This window comes from Sciurus vulgaris (genome assembly GCF_902686455.1).
Source record: "Sciurus vulgaris genome assembly, chromosome: 1".
Classification (NCBI taxonomy): Eukaryota; Metazoa; Chordata; class Mammalia; order Rodentia; family Sciuridae; genus Sciurus; species Sciurus vulgaris.
The window spans coordinates 156,276,586-156,300,945 of NC_136461.1; the positions used below are offsets into that span (position 1 = coordinate 156,276,586).

The 24,360-nt window shown below is 37.3% G+C and overlaps 1 protein-coding gene across 5 annotated transcripts in view; it reads right to left on the reverse strand.

Annotated features, from left to right (window-relative positions):
- The window catches only part of MRPS28 (mitochondrial ribosomal protein S28), a 352,996-nt gene that overhangs the window by 258,884 nt on the left and 69,752 nt on the right, over positions 1–24,360 (reverse strand). Inside the window, exon 3 of one of the 5 annotated variants that reach the window (XM_079111107.1) lies at positions 23,166–23,283. The exons of the other annotated variants lie outside the window; for them this stretch is intronic. Within the exon in view, the coding sequence (XP_078967233.1) occupies positions 23,181–23,283 (103 nt within the window). The 3' untranslated portion in view covers positions 23,166–23,180. Of the gene's footprint in view, positions 1–23,165; positions 23,284–24,360 lie in introns of those variants that run through there. 5 annotated transcript variants of the gene reach the window in all.

The following is a 24,360-nucleotide window of genomic DNA, read 5'->3' on the forward strand; positions in this document are numbered from 1 at the left end:
TAAATATTACAACCCACAAATTTAATGACATGACAGGATACAAAGTTAATACACAAAAATTCAGTGCCTTCATATATACAAACAAACTGACAAACCAATAAGTATTAAGACATAGAAGGAAAGATACCACTGGCAATAACGACAAAAAGACAAAACAGATATGTAAGACCTCCACGAAAACCAGCACAACACACACACATTCACGTATGCAATACCTGGATACATGGCTAGAAATAAAGATTATGAAACAAAAATATAAAAACATCTTTACCAATATAGTTACATTAATAAAGAAATGTTATTTTTCCATCTGCAGTAAATTTTGAGTTTAGGGGATTTACTTTGTCAGATTAGCTTACCTCTCAGATCTCGTTCAGGGTGAGTGATAACCAATGTCAAATGGATAAATCTCTGCTGGAGTTGCCAATGTGAAGTCAGAGCACATGCCCTGTGACTTTTACTTTGGGACTGTATTTTCTCTGGCTGTGGTGTTGACAGCAGACATCACTGATTTTCAGCCTAATGTCTATTCCTCTCTCTACCTCCATTTCTTCCTTCATGACAAAGCCCCATTTTTTTCAGGCAGCCACTCTGATATTTTTCAGGAGAGGCTGGCTGCAGTCCCAACCTCAGGAGGATGAATGGGAGTACAACCCATCAGCACAGCCACTCGGGGCCTCCTGCACAGAGGAGCCCTATGTTTGAGGTTTAATGCTCTGTTGTCACTAACCTGAAATTCTTAATAACATCATCTTTGCGTCTGTGGCTGTAAATGAAGCTTGGTGGAACACTGAAGCATGCTCCCAGGAGTCACATGTAGTCAGCTTCCTCAGAACATGTTCTTAGCCATCAGGTTTAGGGCTGGACACCTGTTCTATGGATCCCAACTGCAAGGCATAGAAGTGGCCCTTCCAGCCCCAGGCTGACAATGCTGTGGCATGTTCTGGGTGAAAAACAGTGGGAGCCTCTCATCCATCCATGATCCAGATATCTCTGTGCACTCTGGCAGACAGGCAGCGATTCCTGGGGTTGTTCACCACTGTGGGTTCCATGTTGGGCCCACAGAAGGGAAGATTAACTTCCCATTCCTGACAAAGGGACTGAATTTTCATTTTGCACTGGGCATTACAAATTATGAGGACGGTACTGGCAGATATTGATAAGTGTGAATCGATCATGTTGGTCTCACCCTCATCACTGTATTCACAGGGTAACTCCTGGGAAAGTTTTCTTACTCTTAAAAAAAGACAGAGAAAATAGATGCCCCCTTTTCTGCATCTGTAATTGTCACTTCAGAATGTGATGCCTAGTATTTTTACCACCATCTTGCAACCATGGAAGGATCAACCCTGAGTAGAAAACCTATGCAGGGAAGGTCAGCCTAGGTGAGAGAATTATAAAAAAGAAGGATCCAGGACTTTTACAATAACACAATTACAACTGCCCTGACTTTGGATTCTTGTTATATATATATATTTGTGCCCTTTTGATAGGACTAATAGAGATATCCAATGACCTACCAACTTTGGAAAATAATGAGATGTCCCCAACTCCCCTTTCCCCAAGTGGATTTTATATATTATACAGTCCATATTTTAAGTCAAATCATTCAAAAACATCTCCCTTAAAAATCTGTTAGAATGGTTTCAGTGATTTCCTTGATCATAGACAGATGGAAACGAATTTGTTCATATAACTTGAGATGCACTATCTTATCTTAATGGATTTAATAGTGGATATCAGAGAGAAAACTAAGTTTCTAGGAAGCCTACTTTCTCTTCTATCTCTAACCTGAAATTGTATCATCATTGAGCTATACATCATATAAATGAAGAGTAAGAACAAACACATTTACATTGGGCGTAGATATGGTTCACACTCTATTTTACAAGATAATGACATTAAATAAGTCTCAAGTAAAGGTGGAAATGTCCTTGCTATGACAGGACTCAGGCGTCCAGATCTTTGTCTCTCAAATGAGCTGACTTCATCTCCACATGGCAAAATAACCATCACAGAACATGCCAGCAGATCATCCCTGTTCTCACTAGCGGAACCCTTCCTCCCTCCTCACCTCTGGGTCCTTATCACAGGGAAGAGTCCTACACCCTCAGCAGAGTTCCTTATTGCCATGGGCAGCTGCTCTATTACAGGGAACAAGCAGTTCAATAAGCCAAATGGACGAGTTGCTGCATTCTACCATCCATTCCTAGAGATAAGAATAAAAAATCTGATCGAACAGTAACATTCACAATCTGATACATTTGTGTTAGGTAAAAGCATCTAAGAGCAGGTTGGAGACAAAAATTCCATCTGATTTCAGGAAAAATCATAATCTCTTGCAAAAAACAATAACCAGTTAAAGCACATGATCATAGCAGTTTTTTTTTTTTTTTCTTTTTTAGAGACAACTTTTGGTAGTGAGAAAATTAATTAAACATTCTTTAGAAGCCATGGAGCTGAAGTCAGCGCACTGACTAACAGAGCAGCTGTCAGTGCGAAGTGGGTTCCTATCCTAATCCTGTTCTGACCTCAGAGTTGAGCCTGAGAACCTGTCAGAAAGGTGCTCTCACAGCAGAAGACATCAAGCAGCAGCTGCTGGAACTCAGCAGGCCCCAGCCGTTTTCTCCCTTTTAAAAAATACAATGCCACTCTGATTGCATATTTCATGATCCAAGGGTGTATAGAGTTCTCATCACTGCTGGAGAGGACAGCAAGTTTCCAGTTCCATTAGTACATAGCTGTCAAAGGCAGGAGGGTCTCCTTAGGATTTGGAGCTAAATCTGTACCTCCAGGCATAGAGAGTCACAGTCATAGTCATAGTTATGCGATATAGTTAGCAGTAATATAATTGCCTTTTTCCCCCAGGAAGTTAAAAACGAATAGTCAACGACCTCATTTATATAAACCAAAACAAAAGTGACTTAAAATTTCTTTTAGGGCAGTTAAAGAATGAAATAAATGAGCAGCTAGGGTCGTGGCTCAGTGGCAGAGCACTCACCTAGCATGTGTGAAGCACTGGGTTCGAGTCTCAGCACCGCATATAAATAAACAAATAAAATAAAATAAAATAAAATAAAGGTCTATCACCAACCAAAAAAAATTTTAAAAAAAGAATGAAATATAAAAGAAAGTTAAGATAGAAAAAAGTAAATCATATGTAGTGTGAGAGTGAGAGAGACAGAAATAAAAGATCATTCATTACACACTGTATACACATATAAAATGATCACACTATACCCCATAAATTCATACAATTAAAATAAAATAAAGTAAAAAAGAAGGATCATGAGTTAGAGAAACACAATAAAGACATGCTAATACTTTCTTTTAACTTGGGGATGGCCATTTGTATAATAGCACTGTATGGGGTAACATCCCCAGTGACAGCAAATTATTTCTCCCTTGTCTTTCCCTTGCATAGTTGGAGAAAATTGGAAATTCATGATGAAGAATAAAGAAATTATCATGAATCATGAATTCTTCCTGCAAAAACTACACAAACCCCTACAATGCCTGACTTGGAGTGGTTGCTCCAGGGGTCTCTGTCCCAGGTTTTGCTGCCAAAAGTCCCCAGGAGGAGACATTTCCATTATCTCAAAGGCTGTAGCACCATTAAAAACATCTCTTCGTGATTTTGCTGCTGCTTCTACATTATTTGATGCTACAAGTAGTGGGATGGTTCGTTTCATGTGTCAAGGTGGCTAGGCTATTATACTCAGTTATTCTGTCAAACAGTAATCTAAGTGTTGCTGTGGAATTACTTTGTAGATAGTCTTAACAGCTACAATTACCCTAAATGATTGGAGTGGGCCTCATCTAATCAGTTGAAGGACTTAAAAGCAAAATATAAGGTTTCCTGGAGAAGAAATTCCACCTCAAAACTGCAGTATAAACTCCTGCTAGTTTTCAGTCTGTGAGCCTACCCTACATATTTCAGACTTGCCAGCCCCAACAACTGGGTAAGCCAGTTCCTTAAAATAAATCATCTATAGCTATATAATTCTTATTGGTCCTGTTTCCCTGCAGAACAAACTGGTGCAGATGGTAACACCAACTTTTCTTCTTGTAAGTGGAACCCCTAAATCCTCCAGTCTGTGCTGGGTATCTATCTGAGCTGGATCCTGATTCCAGGTATGATAAGGGACTCGGGAGCACCCCAACACCCTGGTCTCATGGGGAATAAGTCCAACCTTATGAGATTTCACTAAACCATCTGTGACTAGTAGCCTTCCTTACTGTCCCCACACAGCTTTCTCTTCACTAGAACCTGCACTGAGGAAGACCCTTCCTTTTTGTCCAGTTTTCTTTGCTATATTTAATTCTAATTAAAGTAAAATTTGTATGTTTCTTGAAAATGCAATAGGAAGATACATATAGCAAAGACTTCCCATTTAGACCAAAACCCTGGAGGATGGGGCCTTCTGGTTAAATGAATATCCTAAGTTACTGGAAATTTATCTCCTTTTTTGGTTTGTTTTTGTTGATTACATTTCAAAACAGAAAAAGGAAGAAAAGTGAATGGTAAGATAGTTGATTTAAACACAAATATATTTTAATTTCATGAAATTTAAAAGGACTAAGAAAAGTCAAAGATGGGCAGATCTGATAGATAAACAAAGCCCACAGGGATGCTGTTTGCCAGAGTCACACTTCACATAAATAAAAGGCACAGGAAAGTTGGAAGTAAAAGCATGGGTAAAGATATATCATATGAACTCTAACTAAAATGAAGCTGGCATAGACATATTAATAAGATACAAGACTTAAAAGAAGTGAAACATCAGTAGAGATAAAAAGCAACATTTCACAATTACAAATGGATGGATTCCACCAGGAGCTAAGATCATTTTAAGCTTCTAAAGACCTAAAACATTTCTCTTGATATGAAGAGCTATAAACTAATTTCACAACACAGGTTTTGGTTGAAACCTTTGTTTTGTGTAAAGCTGGCATTCTGTGGTTCAGCAGGATAACTTCTAGTACTTCTTAGGTGTCACAGGACAGTACTGGAAACGTCTCTGAAAAGAAAGACTAGCTAACACTTATTGAGCGCTACTTAGGTCCTGCAGTCTCTGACTTTCCAAAGGCAAGCAGCACAGGACCCAAGCTGCTGGGATGAGACTCATTCATTCTAGGCTTCTCTGGACCTTCGTTTCCTCTTTAAAAAAAAAAAAAGTTAGGCTATTTCATAATTTCTCTTCTGTCCCTATAATGGGTGATTATAAATGAATGAGATTAAATAATAAATGAGCAGTTCTCTCAGAGCTACTTAATGAATTCAGTAAAGCCTACAGGGCACTTCCTGGCACCCTCTGGTCCAGCTTTCCCATTGTTTACTGCTGCAGCTCCCACCTGGGCTCAGACACAAATCCTAGGCTCAAGTGTGACCTGCACCACTTCTGGTCTCTAAACAGTATGTGCTGGTTTCGTCTGTCTTCCCCTTGCTCCTGTGCCTTGGTGTGAGCTATTCATTCTTTCTGCCTAGAAGGTCCTTTTCTCCCTGGCACATTCGCTTTCTTCTCAAACTTAGATCAGAAGTCCTGTTGTTGAAGAATCTTCCCTAAGGTCTTGAGGTAGAGCACAGGGCTTTCTCTCCCCAGCCCCCAAAGTCTGGTGGGTCTCCTACAGAGAATGGTCAGGCTTTCGACATCATGTATCATACTGTCACATTTCCTGGCAGGCTTTTGTTTATGCCTGTCTGCCCTACTCATGGTGAGACTCCAGAGGGCAGGAACCATAATTTGGTCATCTCTGTATGAGTAATAATGGGACAGAACCTGGTAAAGATTAGTCATTAACAAATATTTGCTGAAGACATGTATTTTATCTCAGCTGATAATGTGGTCAAAGAGGATAAAAAATGTCTTTTAAACTATTTTATTTTAGGACTGCACAGATTAACAAGTAGGAGTGTGAATATTATGACAAGCTAATAAAATGATGCTAATGATTTAGTCCACATATAACTTACATTTACTACCCTAAAGTGGGGTATTTTGGGAGAGGTTACCTATAAGCATAAAATATTACCTATTTTTAAAAATCTAAAATATTTCCCATTACTAAAACCTTATTAGCAGCTTTATTGAGATATAATTCACATATCATAAAATTTATCCATTTAAAGGGGACAACTCAGTGATTTTTAGTACATTCTAGAGTTACCCAGTCTTGACCAGAATAGTTTTAGAACATTTTCATCATATCCAAAAAGCCTGAACCTATCAGCAGACATCCCCCATTTCTCCTCACCTGGCCCCTGGCAATGACTAATCTATTTTCTGTTTCTATGGATTTGTTTATTCTGGACATTTCATATAAAGTGAATCATACAATATGTTGTCTTTTGTGACTGGCTTCTTTCATTTGGCATAATGTTTTCAGAGTTCATTCACGTTGTATTAAAACTTCGTTACCTTTTACAAAGTTTTCAAAGGTAAGAAAAAAACACATTATTGTGACTTCTGAAATTCTCCCCCAAACAGCATAATAGGAAAAGGGATCCTTGATTGAAGGAGTTGATGCTAAGATTCAAAGGAACTCAGGGACGTTTTTAATAATTTTTATTGCTACTTAATTTTATTTGATACAGTAGCAATTTTTAACAGACATTTAGAGTCACCAATTGATTTTGATGAGTTTTTCTTTAATACAAAAAGGGAGGTGCAAGACTTTGTGTCAACAAAAAGTGGTTTGGTGACTAATTTTGCCCTGTTACTCTACTCTGTCCACACAATCTAAAATACTAACAAATGTGATATGTGGACACTGCCGGGAATACTGGATTCTGTTCATATAAAAAGTTAGGGTGAATTTTTCTTAGACCTTACAAGAAATGTTCCAAATTTAACTCGCAGGTATATCAAAACTAGTTTGGATTTACTCAACTCATTTGAATAAAACAAATTTTGCAACTGAAGGAAGTAAGGGTTCACTGTGGGTCTGTGCCAATACTGCCTTAAGCACAGACATGGGGTTTTAATCTGGCTTTGGAAACTATGTACGTTAAAGAAATAAGATTGTCTATGAATAAGTGCCAAAATAAATGAGTGATATAGAGAATAACAAGACACATTGTATGTAAATAGTTGGAGCTACACAACAGATTTTGAGTCTGTTTTAATTTTGATTTTCCAATTTCCGATTTTTAATGAAATTCTTCCCTCTTTGATACATGAGCTTTAAAGTGTTAGTGTATCCAGGAATTATATTATTTTAACTACCACTAAGAATACTGAACTAATGACAGACTACAGTTTCAAAATATTGTTATTCATTTTCTTGTGATAGTGAAATAGCACTATATTAAGTAATGCTTCAAAGAACAGGTGATAGACTAAGACTTGGAGATATCTGTTATATACAAAGGTTATAAAATATGAAAAAGTTTTCAAATTATTATTCCAAGGGAGACATTCTACCTATTTTTAATAGTTACAGGATAAATTATCTTTTCTAAATAAAAAGACTGCAATAAAGTTTTTTTCTATGAACTATAAGATTGTTATATTTTTATTTACATGTAGTTTTTAAAAGTAGGAGTTCATTCTGAAATATTAAATAGCACAACTTTAAATAAAAGGGCCAGAAAGAGGTTTCTAATGCAAAATGGTTTCCCCTATCTGAAAACATTTTTACACAGAAAATCTTTTCATCATACAGAAACTCAAGCACATTACAATATGAGGTTTTGGTATTAAACAAAGATTACTTTTCAAGTTTTAGTCCTAAAAACCCGAGTTGTGAGCAAACCAAACAGCAAATATATTTATTTTAAGCTAATTAGAAAAGTAGAAAATACTGGATTATAATCCTTGATCTTTCAGATTTTATACTTGCAAAACTAGTATGTTTTACAAAATAATACATTTATAGCAATATTTTATTTCAAAAGGCTCATAATCTTTTGAGTTACTAGGAATTTTATCAATAAAGCAACAATGAAATTACTTTCCTTTCTTGAAATAGTATAGAGGCTAAACATTGACTGAAACTTCTCAGCACTGCCAGATCTCCAGGGATGAATCCCAAAACTCAAATCCTGACAACATCCTGTTTTACAGGGAAGGCTCTTTCCTTTGGGTACAATCTCAGAGGAACCACTGAGGCTCCCCAGTGAGTCTGCGCAGGCTGCTCCTTGAATCATGCAAAGCACAGGGCAGTGAATCACTAGGGAGGCTGAGCTGCTTGACAGGGACTCCTGCCTCCTTTTCAAAGAGACAAACACTATTGTGGTGCTGGATGGAAATATGACTGGCTGTTTTTGTCCCTTGTCTGGACAGCCTCTCTCTCTTTCCCACAACAGGTAAGCACAAGCACAGACTGTGCCTGAAGGCTCCAGACCTTTCCAGGATGCTGAAACCCACCAGTTTCTGTGGCTGACTCTGGCAGACCCATTTTCTAGGGATGCTGGCTCTATGCCAGAGCCTAATTAAGCCACTGAGAATGCCAGATGGTTAACCCTCTCTGCACCCACCTACAGTTATTTGTAAAGCACTCTGATATACTTTCACTTTTCCCCAAAATAAAGATAGGTACCAGATCAATGTAGAAGAGGATGAGTGTGGGTGGATAACAGCAGGTACCACAGGCCAGTCAGCACTCATTGCAAGGAAAGAGAAGCTCAATTGCCAAGGCTAGTGTTCAAGAAACCCTCCAAACTATGCGTGTGGATTTAAATTTATTAGTTAGAGTTTGGAGAAAAACACCAAAGAATTCTAATTTTAATCATGCTTCATCTTAGGAAAATAATTCTCCACTAAAAGAAAGAGAAAACAAGTATTTGGATCACAATGTCTGTTGTCAGTCCTTTTTACCGTGTGCACAAAACATACAGCTTTTGAAATTCCCAAAGCCATTGCTGTTCATTAAAAAAAGAAAGCACCCTTTTAAGATTTAGGTGCTTTATCTTTTACAAAATGAAAAGATCAAACATAAAACCTTATTTGTAAGCAAGGCAATAGTGTCTCTGGTTTTCTTGCTAAGATCAACAGCAATGACGATGAATGAGGGGAAGCAGTGACAATGGTCAAAATGGGTGAAAGGAAGCTCTCTGTTGAGACCAGCCTTCCCTGATTGCAATCTTTAGACCTGGGGCCCAGAACTCTGTTTAACTACTATATCCTGAATAAAAAGTTAATTCTACTCTAATGAGAAGGAGTGAAGTCACTCAAGAGGAACACTGACTAACCTAATTGAGCCCATCTAATGTGATATCAGAGCAGATCTCTGTTTGAAGATAATTTAAGAATATCTCAACTGGAATTTAGGAGAAATGCAGGAAATCGATTGGTCAGGCTAATTATTTTCTCTTTTTGACAATAGGGCATCCCACTATACAGCACATAATTAAGTAATCTTTTCTTGTTCTATATTCTCTAGCAACAGACACCTGCTACAGATGTTCAGCTTCTAACTTCCTGCTAATATTAGTGCAATTTTCAAGGGTCCAAAATGATAGAAATCACTTTTCAGCTATCCAAGAGCCAATTCTTAGGCCCATTTTATCCCAACAGCTCAGTCTTCTTGTGCTTCACTTATTTGGACTTACAACTCCTATTTCTTTATAGAAAAACAGTACCAAAGTTGACTGCTTTCCCTAAAACTGCCACGGATGCACAGGAATATTCCTATCCAGTGAGGACAGATGATTTCACACCTATACAACAACACAATATGGCCAAAACAAAAGGGTAGCTTAATTAATTGCTGGCCAAGAGCCATGTTCTCTCCAAATCAGGGCTTCGGCTAGATGGCATATGGTTTGTTATTTCTTACAAATATGAAAAGCCTTTTGAAGTGATTATACATGGTATCTGTCAAAATAATTCAATATATGAAACAGCAGCACAGAAAAATAAAAGCATTATTTGTTTTTAAAAAAATACAAGGAAAAGAGGGAAAAGGAAAGAAAAAGATTTTACTGTAAGAATCTGTAGTTCTCATTTTTAAGAATTAAAACAGTGACCAGAATACCATTTATGTGAATATCATGTTAATTCTACATAGTACTCTATGTACAAGATGCCAACTTACAAATATTAATGTGAACTTAGAAATATTAATGTGAAATATTATTTTCAAAGTGGAAGGAACAGTTGTTCATTACTGATCAACATTTTCAAAGATAAAACATTTGGTAATTTTTATCATATTATTTATTGCATTAAATTCAATTGCTGTGCTTTTTTTATAAAAATGTGCTTGTGATGAGGATAATTAAAAAAAAAAAAGGCATTTACCCTGATTTCCATTAGGGTAAGAGCTTTATAATATTCATCTTTGTATCTCCAGTACCTAGAATGCAGGAAGTGATGATGAACTGTCCTCCTTTAACTGCCACAAGCTCTAAGAGACCAGCACAACTAGTCCTTGCTCACTCTGAGAAGTGTAAGACACAAAGGAGCCCTGCTTGCAGGTTCAAAAGGCAAGGTAATGGGCATTCTGGGTGCTTTCTCATCAAGGCCCAAAAGGACTTGTAACTATCCACTTAGAGACACACTGCATCCCAATATTCTACCAATAGAAAGTGTCAAAGCTGTAGAAAAACCTTGAACTCACAAGGTCTGAAAACTGGTTTCCTCTCTGCCCTGCATGAGTTTCACTCCTGATATACTTCACAATGCCACTAGTTGATGGCCTGAATTTAAAAAGACACTGATCTGTGTTTTTAAATTGTACTTCAATACATAAGCATAAAGTCTATCATCTACTAAATAAATATTGCTAGATAATAAATTGTAGAGATGAATATAGAATATTCAAGTGGTAAATGAATTTTCATGGTAGGCTATAACAGATTTCTAAACATTTTTTCTTTTGCTATTATAAAAGTAGTTCTTCTCCAAAGGACATGGAAGATGTGATGTACTAAGGGTAATTTATTCATAACTTTTGCTCCTTATAGTCCTGAAAGCAACTAGAAAGGGTAGACCTTATTAACATAATTGATAGCCATGGCCTCAAGCCACTGTGATGTACTTGCCATGATCAGGGAGTACAGGGCTCTTGCACATACTTACCACCCTGCATTGGGGGAACACAGAAATAAGCATACAGTGGATGAAGCCCAAAGCAGGCACACAAAACTCAGTTATGAAAGGAAGGCCCTTTAAAGTGATTTAGTATGATGCTGTGATTATACAGGATAGAAACATAAAAATGGTCTTCACCTTAAACTACTTTAAAATTGAGTCAAGATTATTCATGCTGGAGTTATGGAAAAGCACTGTTATCAAGGAAAAACATGCAAACCTCTGTGGTAGAGGTTATTTTATAGTATCTACCCTGTTGATCTTTCAGTCTTTCTAATCCACTATCTATTTTCAGTTAAAAATCATTAAAGTTCACCGTATGAGAACCTAGACACAGAACAAAAAACACATATTTTTTTCCCATGGGGGTGGTAACCAGATGTCAATAGCTGCAGCTGTGACTATATAATTACCTGTTTGCATTAACGTAGACCACAGTTTAGATTTAATAGGTCAGATGACAATGCAGCAAAATGCATTTAGCCTATGATTACCCCTTTCCAAACATTCTCTCACTCGCAACTTCGACCCTGGGAACATAGCAGGCACAGACTTAGGTCAATAAGAAACACTGGCCAGCACAATAGGCCTTGCCTCAAACAGCGCTGTTGACAGACACCAGCACAAAGGAAATGAATAGAGTCCCCCTCAGTTCTCACACAGAGCGAAGAATGACTCAGTGTACTGCTGCTTTGCTGCTCTGTTTGTACAGTGTATACAGCTTTTGTCCTCAGCCACTGTTCACAGCTCAATGGGGGCTAAAGAGCCTAGGAAGTGAAGGCGGAAGAATGCTCCCCACTCTTCCCGTGGCCAGCAGTTGTATCTATATGCACATGACAGGTCAAGTGAGAACTGGAAAGTCACTAGAGGAAACTCCTCCTGCCCTTAAGTATTTTTTGAGTTAAAATACAAGTAAAGCAAAACAGAAAAGTTACTGTCAGTTTAACATCAATACAGTTACTGATTGAATTCTTATTAACTGTTCATTTTTTCTTTTCTGTTGTATTTCTCCTATGACCACTTACATCATCTTTTTTAGAGACTTGTGTTAGCTGCAAAGAGAAACAGGGTTGGCTCAAAGTAGAGAACTAAAGTAAAGTAGGCCATGACTCAGAGACTGCTGGGATAGGGCCAGAAAGCAGTTGAGGGGGCAAGATCCAGGTAGGGGCTTTGAGTCATCACTAAGGGCTGGCAGTGGTATTTAAAAATGTTTTATTAAGGTACTGTACCAAGCACATACACTTTTCTCTTTAAGCCTACCTCCTGAGGTAATGGTTATAATGATAAAAAGCTGAAGCAAGGGATAAAAGAAAATTCTAAGACAATTCAGTGGAGACTATGGACACACAGCTTCTGTTGGCTTAAAATGGTTTGCTTGACACTGGCCAAGAAAACCTAGCTACAGCAAGGCACAAGCTCAAGTGCTGAATGAAATGTCATTTCCCTAAGCCAAAACTATGCTGGCAGAATTGCATCTGCATTTAAGTTTTAGAATTACTTTACGTTCAAACCTAGTTCTACCAATTAATAGCTGTGAGACTTTGTATAATCCTTCCACACCTTCACTTCCTCATTTGTAAAATGGGATGTTCATCCATTTCTTCATTCAAAAAAACCATTATTTTTTTTATTTTTACTTCTTAACTGACATAATATTTGTACTTATTTGTCGGGTACAGTATCAAAACTCAATACAAATGATCAAATCATGATAATTAGCATTTCCTTCCCAAATATTATTTCTATATGCTAGGAAACTTCAAACTCTTCTCTAGTTATTTTGTAATACAATTAATTGTAATTACCTTAATATAATTACATAATACAATATGTAATATAATTAATTTCTAATTAGTTGTTGTAGACCATGGTTATCCTACTGTGCTGTGACAGTAGAACTACTTCCCCCCAGCTATACTTTGTACTCAAAATCCACCCTCTCTGTCCTTCTTTCCACCTATCCTTCCCAGCCTCTAGCGACCTCTCTTCTACTTCAAAAAATAATTATTGAGATAATAATAATACCTATTTCCCTGGTTACAGTGAAGATAAAATCAGTTAATCCATGTGAAGTACCTGGAAGAGGGCTGGAACCATGTAAGCATTCAATAAATGTTACCATCAGTTTGGGTCTATTCTACCACTATGGTCACTTACCAACTAGTACCAGCATCCACCACTGCCACCACTCCTGCAGTGAGCACACTAGCACATTCATGGCTCTACAGGAAAATGTTTCCAGATGATTGAGCTTACTGAATCTTGAGTCCATGAGGATGTCCCATATAACCAGAGGCTGTGTTCAGTGGTCCCTAGTAATTTAAGTTTTATGGATACTATGATGTGACACAGCCATACATAATCACACTAATCTATTTATATTAGAACTTTCAAATGTATATGATTTGATATTTTTCTCAAATATAAATCAATGTGTCACCAAAGTTATTCTTAGGAGGGAAAAACAATAGTAAGCATTAATTAACTAATTGGAATTTTAGGGGCCAAATATTCTTTTAAATGATTTATCTGAAATACTATTGTTTTTACACTGAAGGACTGAGGGACAGAGCATCAGGTAATTTGCTGAAGATTACACTCTTCAATAAGCAAACCCAAGAAACTTGAGTTTAGATCTTATCATAAATATTACACCACACTTTCTCATTGATATTCCTATGAAGGTATCTGTAACAACTTGCTAAGCACTACTGTCCTTATGCTTAGCCAAGAAAAGAAGACACTGTCTTATAAGGTCTGGCATAGAATCAAACCATAAATTCACAGGAGCTCATAAATGGTACTATGTTATGAATTAAAATATGCTGAAGGTATGTCCTTTTATCTTTTTTAAAGAATAGGCAGTTAGTTGTTGACCACATCTAGTCTTTAGGAGTCAAAAGTAAAATGCCTTGTTTAATTGCTTTCATAAATCCTCATCATTATACAACCATAATTAGTTTCATGCTTATGAATTTTATCTTACATGTTAATTATATCTGCAATGATTCTGAGAATGCAAAGAAGTTAATTAATGAAAAATAACTGCCTTGAGGATAGATGCTTTAAGCATATAAGTGATTACAAAAAGAAAAAAAGAAAAAAGTCCACTGTTTCAATTACTTTCAAAATGCCTCCCTATTTTTAAATCTCCCACAGTATTTCTCTGAAAAGAATATCAATTCTAAGCAAGAACAATGTCAGAAGTTTAAGTAAAATTCTGCACATATTTTTAAAAGTTCATTCATATGACTCTGATTTATTCTTCACAGTATGAACTTGTAAACATATAAATGCATTCATGAAAGATCTTGATTGTAAGTAAATTTGAAAATAAAAACAAACTTCCACATTTACTTGGTGAGAACAAGTAAGCTGACAAAAACTTCAGCAAAAAAAAAAAGAAAGAAATATAGTGGGTAAAGTATCAAAAATATCTTCTTTAATTGTATCACTGATCCAGTAGTTTAGAATTGATTATAGAAAGGCAGAAAAAGAAAAAAGAGCTAATCTAGAAGAATAAAATGAAAAAAAGGAGAAAGTTACCTAGAATATAAAAATTCTAAACTTCAATGAGAAGTAGCAAAACAGCATCAAAACAGTCAAAAGCAAAAATTTAAATAATTACTAGCAGAAAAGATAAAAACAACATAATAGTTGTTTTTTAAATAAAATATTTATACCAATTGACTCAAAATTAGATAAAAAAGAAACCTTCAGCAAATTTCAAAAATTGGGAGTATTTTCTCTAATTCTAATACAATTACACTTGAAATCCATCATAAAAATTCTCATTTGGTTAGAAATTTTAAAAATAGCATGAAAAAGTATGTGAAAAATTAGCAAAGTTGCTCGAATGTACTATACAACAGCACAATATTATATAGTATACTAAAAAAGCACTTTAATTCTTGTGAATTCAGTTACTTGACAACCTGCAGTTTGACTTTTGGTCCTTTTGTGATTCATAGACTACTGAGTACAGTTCACAATTGTGCATACTATGTATAAAACTATAACCAATATTTTTCATTATAATAATTTCCTATATATCTCATTTTGTACTTATTAGAAATATCCCTTGGCTGAACTATCCCAAACTATAATTTGTTAAAGTTAGTTTGGTATCTTCAAATTTTCTATCCCTGAAGGTATACATTTGTGATTCTTTGACTTCAGTGTGCGTATCCTTTCAAAAAAATTTTTGGTGTGTGTATTCTTTTAAAAAAGAAATATTGAGAAATTACATGCATATACTTAAGAGCAGTCTTGATTCCTGGGCAGATTTCTTTTTCTCCACACTCATAACATGGCTACAAAACACAACATGAATCATTTGAAAAAGGTAGAAGAAAAGTAAAAACAGAAACTTGAAATTGGGCTGGGGTTGTGGCTCAGTGGTACAGCGCTCCCCTAGCATGTGCGAGCCCCTGGGTTCGAGCCTCAGCACCACATAAAAATAAAATAAAGGTATCGTGTCCACCTACAACTAAAACAAAATATTTTTTTTAAAAAAGAACCTTGAAATAAAGGTTCAGAGATACATTGGATATGTACTTGAATTTTAAATTTTATGTTAGAACACATATCGTAGTATTTCCCACTCCAAAAGGCTAGCTCAATCCAAATGCCTCAGCTGGACTGAAAATAGGAAGGCCTGACTTATATTTCAAATCATTAACTCCAACTATGTTGTTTAAGGTCAAACACTTTCCAAAAATGGTAGTCCTGGCTAGGTGTGGTGGTACGTGCCTGTAATCCCAGCCCTCCCCCCTCAGGGGAGGATCGCAGGTTTGAAGCCAGCCTCAGCAACTTAGTGAAGCTGTAAGCAACCTAGAGAGACCCTGTCTCACAATAAAAAAATAAAAAGGACTGGGGATGTAGCCCAGTGGGAGAGCACCCCCCATTTCACTCCCCAGCACCAGAAAAAAATAAAAATAAAAGGTAGTCCTGGTGTGCCTAATAGTGTATCTTTTATAGGAGGCAAGAAGAGGAATGAGGGTAGAAATGCTTGTTTGTGGATACTGAATCCTGGTTGAGAAGTCATGAGAGACACAGACATTGGTCTCTCTCCATTTTTTCATCTCTGTCTCTCTCTCTTCTCACTGATTATCTGTATGATTCTCTCTTTTATTAGATCAGCTATCTCTTCTCTAGGCTGCATGGCATGCTACTCAAAGCCCCTGAACTTACAAGTTAAAACCTCAATGTTCAATTCCAGCAGATGGAATCTGGATTGGTTCTACCTTGCTTCAGGTATCTACTCCGGTATAATGCTCACCAGTGGCTAGGTGGAAAAGGTCTTATTGGTTCAACATGGCTGCCCAGAGACACTGCCTAGGTGGCAAGGGGTAACTAAAGGTACTGTTATAAGCAGGAAATGGTGTAGGTGTTAAGCATCAGCACATAACATATGCTACAAGTAGACCATGAGTGCACCCAGCTTTTTTTTTTTTTTTTTTTTGTTAGCACTGGGGCTTGAACTCGGGGGTATTATATTTCTAGTCCCTTTTATTTTATTTTGAGGTAGGGTCTTGCTAAGTTGCCCAAGCTGGCCTTAAACTTGCCATCCTTCCAACTCAGCCTTCAGAGTAGTCGGGATTACAGGCACGTGCCACCATGCCCAGCAAGCACTGTGCTTTCTGGTGTAATCCCTGCACTTCCCTGTGCCCAGCAGGCAGGTGTCAAGTTGGACAGTCAAGGTGGAGGACACTGCCTGTAGCTTTAGTAGAGGACAGGTTGTCATTTGGGGTGGAACATGGATTTTCTCAAGAAGCAGTCTTGTACAGCAGAGAACTGTGGCCAGTGCTGCCTCAAGAATCTGACAAGTCATGTTTAAACAGAAACTGCTAATTCTTACTTTCATGTTTGGAAACATAGCATTTTATATTATCTTGAATGTACAGACTTAAATAAGTAAAAGTTAGTATAGCAAAATCATTTTCCTCTTCTCTCAGGTAAAGCACTATCACCTACCATTTATTCAGCCTATAGATCCTAATGTAATCCTTTATCTCCTCCCTATCCCCTTCCTACCTATCAACTCTTACTCTGAAAAGCTTTTTGAATCAGTCCACTCCATCAATAATGCCACATCCTAATCTAAGATCATATTACCTCTTTGCTGAGTTTTTCCAATAGTCTCTTAATTGATCACCCTGCCACCAAATCTCCAATATATTTTGTACTAGTTTCAATTTCCATAATTCTCACTTTAAAACAAAATCCCATCCATGTTATCTTCCTAGTTATAAGTCCTTTAGTTCCAGATAGCCTAAAGCAGAGGTCCTAAGCATGCCTATGCATTAGAACCACGGAGACTCCTGGTCCTCAGCCTACACTTTCTGAATCTGAATCCCCTAGAGTGGTGTTTAGGAATTTGCCTTTTTAACTAGCTCCCCACTGGACTGAAGTAGGCTCACCATCCCTTTGTGGCTCTGGGTTGTAAATCACAGCTCTATGAAGAAAGCCCACACTCCCTGAAAGAAACACAAGTCAATTCACAATTTGTTTCCAACCTTTCTCTTTCTACAACCTGAAATCTTCCCTTTTCAACTTTTCTTAAACACTCGCAGATGTCCTTGCATTTACACATTTGCCTTCTTCTCTGCTCTCTCCTTGGGAAACTTGTACCCATTCCTTAAGAATGAGTTCACTTGTCCCCCTTCTATGAAACCTTCCTTGACTACAACTAGCACCTATTCACCTTTTCTCTTTGTTCTTTTTAGATATACATGACAGTAGAGTATATTCTGACATATTATACAGGCATGGGAGTATAAGTTATTTTAATTAAGATCCCATTCTTGTGAATGCACATGATTGAGATTCACTGTGGTGTATTCATATATGAACATAATACAGTTATGTCCAGTTCATTCTGCTCTTTCCCATTCCCATCTCCCTCCCTTCCTTTCATTCCCCTTTCTCTAATCCATTGAACTTCTATTCTCCCCTGCCCCTCTCATTATGTGTTAGCATCTGCAGATCAGAGAGAACATTCAGCCTTTGTTTCTTTAGGGTTGGCTTATTTCAGTTAGTATAATAGTCTCCAGATCCATCCACTTACTGACAAAAGTCATAAGTCATTCTTTTTATGGCACAGTAATATTCCTTTGTGTATATTTACCAGGTTTTCTTTATCCATTCATCTGTTAAAGGGCACCTTGTTTGGTTCCACAGCTTAGCTATTAAGAACTGAGCTGCTATAAAAATTGTAGCATCTATTCACTCTTGATTAGAGTCTAAGGGCATTCCAACGTGGTGGTTAATAGCACAGACTCTGAAAATTATTGATGAATAACACACAACCCTGGACAAGTTACTAAACCTCTCAGTGCCCTTGGTAGCCTTCAAATTGTAAAATAGGAATAATAATAGTGTATGTCCACTATAATTCTAAGGGTTAATGAGTTAATGAACACAAAGCATCTGTATGGGCCCTAGCAAATTATCCTTAAATATTAGCTCCTTGTTTAAGTTATTCCTATTCCTTAGAATCATAAGCCTTAATTCTATTCTATTAAGCCATTCAATTTAAAAATTCCTCTTTTTAAATGTGGTACTAAAAAGAGAAAGAAAGAAAAAGAAAAAAAAAAAAAAAAAAGAACATGCCAAATAATTTACTTTCCTTCTCAAAAGATGACTGAGAAGCTAGGTCTGTACCTCAGCAGTAGAGCACCTGTCTAGCATCTGTGAGGCCCCAGACTAAAAAACCAAAACAAAAACTGAGGGTGAAGTGCTAAACCTATTTTAAAAACATAGTCATAATTTATATAAGAAGAACTTTGATTATCTTGCTAAGTCATCCACTAGAGAGGCAGAAATAATTTGTCAAGCTTAGCTATCTATTCGAATAATTTCAAAAAGAGAAAGGAAATATTGAGCTGGGCACAGTGGCACACACCTGTAATCCCAGCTACTGGGGAGGCTGAGGCAGAAACATCATAAGTTAAAGACCAGTCTCAGACACTTAGCAAAACCCTATCTCAAAATTAAAAAAATAATAATAATAAGGACTGGGGATATAATTGGATGGTAAAGAATCCCTGGGTTCAATCCCCAGTACCTCCCCCACAAATAAATAAAACATAAAGAGAAAATTGGGATCTGGGGAAGTAGCTCAGTAGTAAGAGTGCTTGCCTACGATTCATAAGACTTTGGGTTAGGCCTCTGCCACAAAAGAAAAGCAAAACAGAAAAATCTAGAAAGAACTCTAATAGAACAAAATTTTCATTACTTAGAAAACCAAAATTTAAGCCAAAAATAAATTTCAAGAACTCATGTAGGTGTTTAAAGTAACTAGAAACAATTCAAAACCTTTCAATGAATTCTGCCTTTTCTGCAGTTACTAAAGTAATATCTAAAATGGAAAAAAAAGACAGTAAAGAAAAACTTAAGTCACATGCAACAAAAAGAGAACAAATATGCTTATACAAAGTAAGAAGAAAACAGGAAAATCAAACTTGTGCTCCTGAGGTTGGTAAGCATCTTCTGTAATGTTACATCACTGTCGGATGCATTCTCACCTATTTTTCTTGATTCTGAAATATCAGTTATTAAGAAAAGGGCAGAAGCAGACATAGCGAAATCTGAAACAAGAGTCAGCTCTTTTGCAGAACACATTTCTCCCTGAACCCATTCGTTCATTAATTCATTCTTTCAATATAAAGCACCTACTGCTTGAGGAGAGCAGTGAACAAGAGGCATAGTGTTATCGTTCCTATTGTGCTCATCTCACGGGCAGCCTCTGTCCAACAAGTTCAGCAACACTTTTTGCTAACCTTATTCACTGCCACAAGAAGCCTATGGCTTCACCTGCAAATCATTAACATTAGTGAAACCAGAAGATGATATCTATCTTGTTTCCAGATCATCTGACCTCTAGATCATAGGTTTTTAATCTATGATCATGGATACCTAAAGGCCAGTGGGTGTTGTTGGAGGAAACACATTTACTGCACCCATTACTGCATGCAAATGTTGTATTACATACATGTGCAAATTTCCCTAGACAATGTGCTCTGTGATCTCAAATGAGTCTGGAAAGTTATAAATGCTCACTGGTCTAGGTGTAGGGAATTCTCTATCAATTCTGTCCTACTGAAAAAGCTGCTGCCATATACTAACTCAGAAGGCACTTGGAAAATTCCTTATCTTACATTTCTTAGCACAATGTTCAACAAGTTGAACATAACTGGCAAGTTATGTTTTGCTCATCTAGATTCCATCCTGTAATGTTTTGAGTACCAACAATCTAGTCAGTCTGTCAGACAAAGACTTCTTCCAAAACAACTGTTTATAGAACTTGGGCTCCAGCAACTCTTGCAATATAATCCTTGTGTATAACTGAACCACAGAAAAATAACTCCTTAATTTGTGGTTAGAATAACCACTGTAGAACAACCTACAGTGGGTGGCACAAAACTATCACAATTATAAAGTAACCAAGCAAATAATATACTATGTCTCTAAGAGATAAAATGTTATAAATCCAAAACATACATTGCTATAAATAACATCTGTGGTTATTTGCTGAGATACTCTAAGGTTGCAATGACAAGGGCTACTTTTAAGCATGTTTTATAAAGGAATAACTAAAGCTATTTGACAGTAGACTGGGTGGCACCACATGTATTGTTTGGGCTAAGAAATGAGGTGGACGGCACTGTGCAGTAACTTTGGGAAAGCAGTGCTTTTAATATAAACAAACAATGGATTTTCTTTAGAAGCCATGATAAGGGAGAGGAAAGCAGCAGGATCAGTACCACAGAACGAGCTGGCCTGCAATTGGGCAAACCACTGAATCAGAGCAATCAGTGTGTCTGTGTGCATTATCTGTTGACAGCTATAATTAGCTTATTTCTCCCAAAATTAAAATCATAGATTTTAGAGTAGGGAAGGCTCTTAAAGACCAAACATACAGAAATGAGGACCAAAATGGGTGTGTGACTTGTTCAAGTTCACACAACAGAACAAAAAGAAATGGAGTCTCCTGGCTCTCTTATTACACTGCTTTCTTTGCACAGAAAAGTATTTTTAATTGAAATACAATTCTCATGCCATACAATTACCAACTTAAACAATTTAACGCCTTTTAGTATACTCACTAAAAGCAGTTATGCCTCCATCATCACAATCAATTTTTGGACATTTACATCACTTCCGAAAGAAACTGTATTCTTTAGGCCTCATTCCCTTCAATGGCCCTTCATCACCCCATCTTCCCATCCCTAGGCCACCACACATCTACTTTCTACACCTACTTGCCTATTCTGGACAATTTGCCTAAATGAAATCATATACTATGTAGTCCTTTGTGGCTTGCTTCTTTCATCTAAGAATAAAATTTTCAAGTCGGGCACAGTGATGCACGCTTGTAATCCCAACTACTTGGGAGACAGAGGCAGAAGGATCATAAGTTTGAGAGCAGCCTCAGCAACTTAGTAAGACCTGATCTCAAAATAAAAATTAAAAGGGGTCAGTGGTACAGCAACCCTGGGTTAAATCCCTAGTATACCACCCCACACCAAAGAAGAATAAAATTTTGAGATTCAGCCACATTGCACCCATGGCTCAGTAACATCATTACTTTTATGGCCAAATAATACAGCAGTGTGTAGAAATGCCATATTTTCTTTATTATTGATCAGATGGACATTCAGATTGCTTCCATTTTTTGGCTATTGCAAAAAATGCTGCTATAGGGGGTGATCCAAGATGACGGACTAGAGGGTGACTGCATCTCCAGTTGCTCCAGAACCCAGGATTCAAGAAGGAGAGGCATTGAGAGACTCAGACTAAAATAGAGCCACGGGGTGAGTCTCCCCCACCGGATGAAGCTCGGCCTGGGCGGCAGGCCCGGATAGCGGCACCTTATCAGAGCAGGGCAGGGCAGCTAGAGTCTTCCCCAGGTAGCCCTGCTCCCTCCAGCTGTGGGCTCTTCCCACACGGCCAGCTTCTCAGAGCAGGCCACCCAGTGAGAGCTTTTCCACACAGAACCAGCTCCAAGTCCCACCACCAGCGAGCTCCGGCCTGCAGGCAGCTTCAGAGACCAGGACAGGGCAGCCAGGGACTTCCCCAAGCAGCCCAGCTTCCTCCGGCGGGAGGCACCTTTCAAGGCTAGCTTCTCGGAGCAGACCGCCCGGTGAGAGCCTTTCCGCACAGAGCCAGCTCCAAGCCCTGGAACCAGTAGCAGGCTAGGGACAGCATTCTTCGGAAGCACTGCATTATCAAGTTCCTCCCAAGACTTCTGGCTACTGAAGGCTGGGAGGTGATACACTGGAAATCTACAGGGACACTATAAGTCAATAGAGGAAATCTGCAATATCTCAGAGTCTCACTGACATCTGACCAATATGAGAATACAAGGGAAGAAAATGTCCCAAACAAACCTAGATACTATATCAATAAAACCCAATGACAGCACAGCAGAAGAAATGTCAGAAAGGGAGTTCAGAATGTACATAATTAAAACAATCAGGGAAGCAAACGAGGAGATGAAAGAGCAAATGCAGGCATTAAATGACTGGACCAATCAACAGTTAAAAAAGCTAATATGGGAAGCAAGAGATCATTTCAATAAAGAGTTAGAGATATTGAAAAAAAAATCCTTGAAATGAAGGAAACAATAAGCCAAGTTAAAAACTCCATAGAAAGCATAACTAATAGGATAGAACACCTAGAAGAGAGGACCTCAGACATTGAAGACAAAATATTTAATCTTGAAAACAAAGTTGACCAAACAGAGAAGATGGTAAGAAATCATGAACAGAATCTACAAGAATTATGGGATATCATGAAAAAGCCAAATTTAAGAATTATTGGGATTGAGGAAGGCTTAGAGAAACAAACCAAAGGAATGAACAATCTATTCAATGAAATAATATCAGAAAATTTCCCAAATCTGAAAAATGAAATGGAAAACCAGGTACAAGAGGCTTATAGGACTCCAAATATACAAAATTACAACAGACCCACACCAAGCCACATTATTATGAAAATATCTAACATACAAAATAAAGACAGAATTTTAAAGGCCATGAGAGAAAAGAATCAAATTACATTCAGGGGGAAACCAATAAGAATATCAGCAGATTTTTCAATCCAGACCCTAAAAGCTAGAAGGGCCTGGAACAACATTCATCAAGCCCTGAAAGAAAATGGATGCCAACCAAGAATCTTATATCCAGCAAAACTTACTTTCAGATTTGAAGACGAAATAAGATCCTTCCATGATAAACAAAAGCTAAAGGAATTTACAAAAAGAAAGCCAGCATTACAGAACATTCTCAGCAAAATATTCCATGAAGAACAGATGAAAAACAACGATGCAATTCAGCAACAGGAGGAACTAGCCTAAAGGAATAGCCAAATAAAGGTGAAACCAAATCATGTCAAAAAAAAAAAAAAAAATGAGTCAAATGACTGGAAATACAAATCATATCACAATCATAACCCTGAATGTTAAGGCCTGAACTCATCAATCAAAAGACATAGACTGGCAGATTGGATTAAAAAGAAAAATCTAACAATATGCTGCCTGCAAGAGACTCATCTCATAGAAAGAGATACCCATAGACTAAAGGTGAAAGGATGGGAAAAAACATACTATGCACACGGACACAGCAAAAAAGCTGGAGGATCCATCCTCATTTCAGATAATGTGGACTTCAAGCCAAAACTAGTCAGAAGGGATAAAGAAGGACATTACATACTGCTTAAGGGAAGCATAAATCAGCAAGACATAACAATCATAAATATCTATGCCCCGAACACTGGCTCATCCATGTACGTCAAACAAATCCTTCGCAATTCCAGAAATCAAATAGACCACAACACAATAATACTAGGCGACTTTAACACACCTCTCTCACCACTGGATAGATCTTCCAAACACAAATTGAATAAAGAAACCATAGATCTCAATAACACAATCACCAATTTAGACTTAACGGACCTATATAGAATATACCATCCAACAAAGAACGAATACACTTTCTTCTCAGCAGCACATGGATCCTTCTCTAAAATAGACCATATTTTATGCCACAAAGCTACTGTTAGCAAATACAAGAAGATAGAGATACTACCTTGTACTCTATCAGATCATAATGGATTGAAATTAGAAATAAATGACAGAATAAAAAACAGAAACTTCTCCAATACCTGGAGATTAAATAATACAATGTGATATGATGAATGGATACCAGAAGACATCAGGAGGGAAATTAAAAAATTCTTAGAAGTAAACGAGAACAAAGGCACATCATATCAAAATCTCTGGGACACTATGAAAGCAGTACTTAGAGGAAGATTTATTTCA